The sequence below is a fragment of the Hermetia illucens genome, chromosome 4 (genome assembly GCF_905115235.1).
Source record: "Hermetia illucens chromosome 4, iHerIll2.2.curated.20191125, whole genome shotgun sequence".
NCBI classification, from domain to species: Eukaryota; Metazoa; Arthropoda; class Insecta; order Diptera; family Stratiomyidae; genus Hermetia; species Hermetia illucens.
In genome coordinates, this window is record NC_051852.1 from 117267237 (window position 1) to 117275037 (window position 7801).

At 40.3% G+C, this 7801-nt stretch overlaps 1 protein-coding gene across 1 annotated transcript in view; it reads right to left on the reverse strand.

Annotated features, from left to right (window-relative positions):
* LOC119654823 (hexokinase type 2) overlaps nucleotides 1–7381 on the reverse strand; it is a 265870-nt gene extending 258489 nt beyond the window's left edge. The window contains exon 1 of the mRNA XM_038060390.1: nucleotides 6739–7381. Coding sequence (XP_037916318.1) covers nucleotides 6739–6759 — 21 coding nt within the window. The 5' untranslated portion in view covers nucleotides 6760–7381. The remainder of the gene's footprint in view (nucleotides 1–6738) is intronic.
* Between the last annotated feature and the right edge of the window lie 420 nt (nucleotides 7382–7801).

The following is a 7801-nucleotide window of genomic DNA, read 5'->3' on the forward strand; positions in this document are numbered from 1 at the left end:
CTGATGGCGTGTGAGTCATAGATTTGATTGGTGGAGCGCCATTATGGGCATGCGATTTAAGCATCTTTCGGAATGGGGGCCCCCCTCAATTTGAGACCTAACCTTTGTCAGCCCTGTCCTGTCATGTTATATGTCCTGGTGCGCTAGCGGGTCCTACACCCCCAGCAATCAGCAGGCAATTTAGTTGTTAAAAATTATTAAGCAAAAGGAGGGCGACCTTTGAATATGACGACAATTCCGCCAATCGACTGAAGCGCGTAGTCTGCTATTGATGGCTCTCGCTTGTTGAGAGCAAAGTGGGCCTTTTGGATTGGCAGTATGGGTTCCGTAAAGCTTGATTCACTATTAATGCCACTATTAATGCTTATGATACGTTGTTGTTTGATCGAAACTGTAATTCACAGAAAGGGCGTTATCAGCAAATTTTGTGTGATGGTGACTATAATACTGGAATCTCTGGCGAAGGTTGACATTCCCGTCTATCTCGCAGTAATTATCAATACCTATTTAGAGGAACGGAGTCTCTGGCATGAGACCGATGACGGGCCCAAGGAGTATGTCGTCTCCGCTGGCATCCAACAGAGGTCTCCACTGGGTCCACTGCTGTGGAACATCCTGTACAATGATGTTCTTCACCTTCCAATCCCGGAGGAAGCCACGGTGGTGTGTTGCGCCGACGATATAGTGCTGGTTGAAGTCACAAAACATATCAAATTTTCGAGTTATATTCTTGCGAAGGATTAGCTAGAGAGTTCTGGTCTGATATTTGCGGAAGAAAAAAGTGGAGTGGTTCTCGTCATAAAGCGCTGTAAAAGCCTGCATCTGAATAGAGAATTATATCATCACTTTCAAGACGGATATCACACACTTGGGAGAGACGAAAAGCGCGAAGCTCAGTTAGAAGCAAAACGTGCGGTATGCTTCCAACAAGGAAACCATGGCAAGTATAGCTCTGGCGAGGATGATGCTGAACGCAGGAGACCTATTGTATATTTCTATGTTGTTTATAGCCAGGTGAGGTGGTGAGCTCAATGTAGTCCCAGTTTGGGGAAAGGCAGGTCTCATTTAAGGCTAATATGTGGTGGTTGCAGAAGGACAACATTCAGGAATGTCTGAAGAAGGGCAATTTTTTTACTATTACCTCTCCCCCGACATCTGTTTATTATCTTGACGGTCAGCCGTTAACCATTATTGATTCTTACAAGGATCTACGGCTGACCAAAGACCGCAAACTCGCTCGCTACTTAGCCACACTTTCTTTGGCCGGCTTTTTCTTTCATTCATCCTATCAACTCATGAATATCCATTCCTCAGTCATTCTTTACAAATTCTTCGACCGTAATATTCTTGAATATGCTTCCGTAGGGTGATTCTTTTGCCATAATTGTGATTGCCATATAATTGGATCTGTGCAATGGAGATTTACTCGAAACAAACTTTGAAAAGGCCATTCCCTATCCGACATATCTAGATCGTCTGATTTTCCTTAACCCAACATATCTGCAAACCCGAAGATTTTTGACTGAAGCATGTGTCCTTTTCAAACTTTGTACGGGCTAGGTCTATATCCTCCAAAGCTCATTATCGTGACACATTACATAATATTCGCAACCTTAATGTTTTTAAGATTCCATTCGCGGACCCCTTGTGCTACTTTCACTACTCCTTGCCAGAATGTTACGAGATGAAAACCGTTTGCAGCTTAGTCCTTACAAAACTAGAGCAATTGTCACTTTGTAATAATTTTTTTAAAAGTTTTGTTTGTCACCCGCATTTTCCTCAGACACGACTCTACCGATTGATACTAAATTAGGAGAGAACGTGGGAACTATGAACCCCCACACGGACGGTGAGTTGTTCCACGTTCCACTTGAAGGGGGTGCAGGTCCCCATACACGTAAAATTTTTCAATTTCAATAAAAATAAATAAACCTCAAACTACATATGTGTGATACTTGATAAGCATAACCGAACGCATTTGTCTGCTTGGGCGTCGACTACAACTCCAGAAAGAACTATTCTACGAGATTAGAGAATTTATACCAGGATATTTGCCTTCGAGTCTTATATAAAAGGTTGACCGTCTTGGCGAAAGCTTTAGATTCGAAGATTATTTCATCAAAGCAATTATCTTCCAAGAAAGTGTTTTAAGAACATTGCAGTCTCTGGTATACTGTTGATTCCGATTTGTCAGTTAATGATAATTTGTTCATATTTATGTTTATGAGGAGTTAAGCAGTGGTTAATGATATGGAGAATTCGCGCAAAAACATAATGCGTTCATTGAAAACACCCCAACATTCAACCAATCCAGTCGAATATTTAAAAATTCAGTAAACACTGTCTGAAATGGCGTTAATTATCTATATCAAATAATTTTTTGAAATATTTTCAATAACATCCATCTGACATGATAAAATTGCAAAAAATAACGTGAATAGTAAAATTCATGTGAAGAAATCCGATAACCGACGTATGTGGCGATCATTTTGTAGATATAGTTGTATTAAGATATTTTTTTTTATTATTTAGATATTGCTGAATGTTTTGACGTTATCAGTACTTCGGGATTAGGCAAAAACTGTCAATGGACTCCAAGGTGACTTTGAAATGTTTCCGTGCCTTGAGAGACCTTTAATTGGTTATGTTATCGTTTTATGGTGTTGGAGTTGGAAACTAGGTGGTTGGTGGTGAAGTCAGTTTTTTCAGAACTGCTATAAACGTTTTTTGGATTTATGAATCATCTACCTCCAAATATTTTACGTTGCGAAAAATGAAAGAAAACATTTGATGGAAGTTGGAGTTCGAGACAAGACAAGCCGGAGGGGAGAGGTGACTCTTCCCTATTTAATTTATATTGTGTAATTAAAATTAAGAAAATAAAGATTAATAAAAATTATTAAAATTATCATTAACAAAATTTAATAATATTTAAGGGGCAATCTTATTTACACCATATTTTGTTTCCCTATGTGAGATTTTTCGGTTGGGTAGGTTCTGAGAATGGGTCCGTGAAAGAAATAACCACTTTTCAGCCCCCGCCCTCTTCGTTTGTGCATTAAACAATAATTGAGGCGTTTCATTTGATATCCCACATGTTAATCAGTATAACTGTTTCTGAGAAAAATGCGTGTGACAGAGAGACAGATAGACGGACAGAAAGACGATTAAATAATTTAAATTTCTTTATAATTATTTGTTGTTTATAATTTATTTTCATTTTGAGTGGGTAGGAAGTTAACTTATTAACTTGATTTGCAGACGAAGAATTACTTGAATGTATTCTCGAAAGTTAACACAATCGCCCCGCTTTTGGACCCCTACATGAGGATGGACGATTTCGTAGCCTACATAACGACGAAATCTATTAGCGATACCACGACCGTCTGGTTGTGTATAAAATTCGCGTCAATAGGTTATGGTGGGCGGGTCACTTAAACCGTATGGATGAGGATAATCCATCCCGGAAAGTCTATAAGGGTAATATCTATGGTAGAAAAAGAAGACGAGGCAGACCCTGCCTGAGATGGAGCGATGGCGTAGGCCAGGACGCCAGACAGCTTTTAGGGATATCGAATTGGTGGACCTTGGCGCAAAACCGGGATGTCTGGAGTTCCTTATTAAAGCAGGCCTATACCGGATACTGGTTGTTGCGTCGTTGATGATGATGATGTATATTCGATGGTAATAAAGAATGATGAAATTTGTTCAAATGAAATTGGATTCTTGAGTTTAGGGGAAAGCGACCTATTGTTGGTTTTTTTAAAAGTAATTAAAATTAAGTATTTTGAATTTTAAATGTTGCATCTAAAGGAATGTCGGGAAGGGAATTATGCAATTGAGAGGGGTAATTGGGAAAGCTAAGGAGCATTATAATGGGAAGAAAAGAAAAACAAAAAAAAGGAATATTACGTATTATTGAATGCTCTCGCCTGTCGGATTGAACTTGCGAAAGGCGAATGACATACCGGCCATGTTGCAACGATCGCGGACACTACACAGGTATGGTGAGAATTCCGCTTTTACTAACAGAAGAAGAAAAAGTTACTGTATGTCAAAGTTTTCTCTTTTATGTAAATTTCCTGTAACCTAAATTCTCTTTACTTGTACTGGCAGCCAACAATGTATTGAGGATACTATCCATCGGAATTATAAACTGGTCCTATAATTACGGAAATTTCAAAGGAAAAACTGAAAACTAGGATATTTATACAAAAGACTAACCAGTTATCATCAAAATTTTTGTTTGGCACATAATTAGTAAATTCAAATTTTTTGTTGGTCTATGCCATGCGCTTTATATTGGCAACTGGTAGCAACTGTTGGTGCTATCTGCAGTTTTTCTATTTTATATTCTGATATGATTAAAGGTACAGTAGAGAGTCCACTAATCATATTGCTTGGATTGAACAGGAAAGCGATTTGAGGATTACTGGAATGAAGAACGCGACTACTCAGCGAAGATTATTACTACTGGAAGCGGATTTTGGAGGAGGCTAGGATAGGGTGTACACAATCATGGAAAACCAAACCAAATGATACCAGGCCAGGATGAAAAACATTTTCTTTTCTGGAACTATGGGACATAGATTTTATCTTATCGGGATCTTGGAACGGTGTGTAGGAATATACAACGTGCCGTTGATTTGATAGACAATTGATGCCTCAGACATGGTCTTTCAGTTAATCCAAAGACAATGGTATTATTCACAAAAAGGAGAAAACTGGATGGACTTTGCCTTCCTGAGATGAGGGGTACTACCCTTCAACTCTCCGAAGAAGTGAAATACCTGGGAGTCACTCTACATGAAAAACTTCTTTAGAACGAACATGTAGAGGTAAAGATGAAACGAGCTCTCACAGCTTATGGGCTGTGCAGACCGACCTTTGCCGCGATATGGGGACTCAGCCCTCATGTGGTAATGTGGATATACGCGGCCATCATTAGGCCGATGCTCGTACATGCATCCGTAGTGTGGTGGGTTAAGGTGAGACAAAAAGGTTTTCATCGTTAACTAGCCGCAGTGCAAAGTACTGTGCGTCTGGGTATCACTGGTGCCATGAGCACGACATCCGGCGCAGCTCTGAATGCACTACTCAACTTGCAACCTCTGGATCTATTTATTCAAAGCACTCCAATGAGAGCAGCTCATAGACTAATTCGATTAGATCTATGGGGAAACAACGTATGTGGGGGCACAGAGCATTGGAAGAGTTACTGGGAGGACTGAATCCAGTTCTTACAATGCCTTCCGATTCTCCATACATCCGTTTGGCAGAAGATATGAAGTTACCCTGAAGCGTAGAGAGAGCTCGCAGATGAATGTGTGGCGGGATGTACGGAAGTCTTCCACACCGATGGCTTAAAAACAGAAGAGGGTTCTGGAGCCGGAGTCTACCTCTCGAATAAAAACGAGAAGTGGGCTTTTCCTTTGGGACAATATGCAACGGTTTTTCAAGCTGAAGTTCATGAGATCCTAAGGGTGGCAAACTGGGTGATTGGCGAGCGGTTGAAGGGCAGGCGCATCGCAATCTGCAGTGATAGCCAAGCGGCATTGAAAATGTTGAGTAGCCCTTCGATCACCTCGAAAATCGTTTAGGAATGAAAAAACCGTTTGAACTCTATCTCTAGATTTAATACGGTGGAACTACTCTGGGTACCTGGTCACTGTGGCGTAGAGGGAAATGAAATCTCGGATGCTTTAGTGAAAGAGGGGTTAATCTCCCCTATGCCGGAACCGGAACCAGCAGGAGGGCTTCCAGGTTTATTGTGGGCATTCTGACAGGCCATAATTCACTAGCTGGGCATATGTTTAGAATAGGAATTATTCAAGATGATACGTGCCCCTCCTGTAATGAGGAGGTGGAATCCACGTAGCATTTCCTATGCTGGTGCTTTTCCGCCGCCACACACACATACACACGGGGTATAGAACAGTGGATGAGAAGCACAAGCTTCTCGGAAAATCGTGGAGCTAGCTGAAGCATATAGCCACGAACCGACGACGATGTGTACGGTGTGTAGGTGTGATTGATGTGCTATGCTCAACATATATTTTTGTGAATGATATTGAAAGTTATCAAACAATTTTTAATCTGCCCTCAAGCTAATTTGATCTGTTTTACAAGTTGCAGTTTTGAATGTGTGCAATCTACTTAGTTTATGAGCAGTGATCCTGCTCAGTGTATGCAATCATTGGATTTCTTTAATATAGTTTTGTTTACTCAAGTTTTGTTTACTCAACTTTCTTTGGCACATTGTTCCATTGAATTTTATCAATATTGGCTTGTTCCCTGTCGCTTGCGACTTTGAATAAATGTTTTAAATCAGAGACGTTTATTGGAGTGTCTGGATCATATAATCATTCTATTGTCATTAAGCCATCTCAGCCGATTTCTTTTTGCACTGTATCCACAATAATCGAGCATTGTTGTTACATCACGTTTTCATAAATCGTTAAATTGCAGGAAAGCTACAAAAGTCTAGTATATCAAAAATTGCTTATCCCATAAAGATAAGATAAGTACGCTGTGGCTTGAGCTCTCATTGTTCTCCATTGAATATTCAGAAAACAATCTATTTCACTCATCATAGCGAGTTACTTAATGAAGATGTTGCATAATCTTAAGATGAATGCAATGGATCATTTTTGCATTTCTCACGCACTTTCCTGGGGTATCGACAAAAACAAGTTGTAGAGCGTCATGTCAACAGTTTATGGTCAGAGGGGAACTTACCTGGGTGCTGATAGAAGCCATGGTTAATTGGTTTTGGATAACGGCTTTTAGGTGGGTGTGAAAATAGATGGACCTTGAACTATCCGCGCACTTGGGGACACTAAAATTTGGGCGGTTTTAATCAAAATGTCGTTTGTCAACGCGAGGGTTGAAAATGTATAAAATATAAAGCGCACGCAGTAAATTAGTATCACAACCGATTATTTTTGCTTTTGTTCCGATTAGTCAAGGGCAGTAGACAAAATCTCGGCCACGCGATGGTAATGGGGTCAGTTTAGTAGTCCGTATTAGCTGCTCCCGGGAGTAGGACGAGGGATGATATTGTCTAGGAATGTCAATGTTAAGCACCACCGTCAACTAAAGCGGATGGAATCAGCGCCAAATCGACTCGGTTAAGCAGAAAATAGAGAACTGAACTCGTGTACAATTGAAAAAGCGATGGTTACAGTCCCTGCGTTACAATTGCTCGTTGTAAATTACAGAAATAGCAGGTGCGCGCGCAAGCTTGTGGCTCCTACAATTAATGGAGTAGTTCTCACGTTTTCGATAGGAGCGATCGCGACGTATCTGCAGACGGACCAGAGCTTGCAAATTATGTTCAATAGAATGGAAAGAATATTTATTGCTAACGAATAGCGGAAGCGAACTGATGTACTGAATATCGCCGGGCAATTACCATTCATTTTATATCTCTGGAGCTAATCAAAGGTGATGATAAACAACCATTGATTTCGTGGCTAAAATCCGCGAAAATGTTCAACTGATAATGTGAGGTAGTAAGATACTATCTAAATAACTGTATGGCGGTAGGGGAGTTTCGCTGGGACGGGCTAAGTGGAAATATTTCCGATAAGTAGGCGCTTTCGTGGGAACGTGTCTTCATTATAGTCAACTGATAAAGTGACAGTCACACGAGTTGTGGGGGTGAATTTTAAGGAAACAACAAACCGAAGTAACACAAATCACAAAGTAGAAGCTCTCCGTTTTGATGCAAAAGGTGCTATAGCTTCCTTAACCCAGATATTTTGGGTCAATAGCTTTTTAATGGAAGTAGATTTAGTCA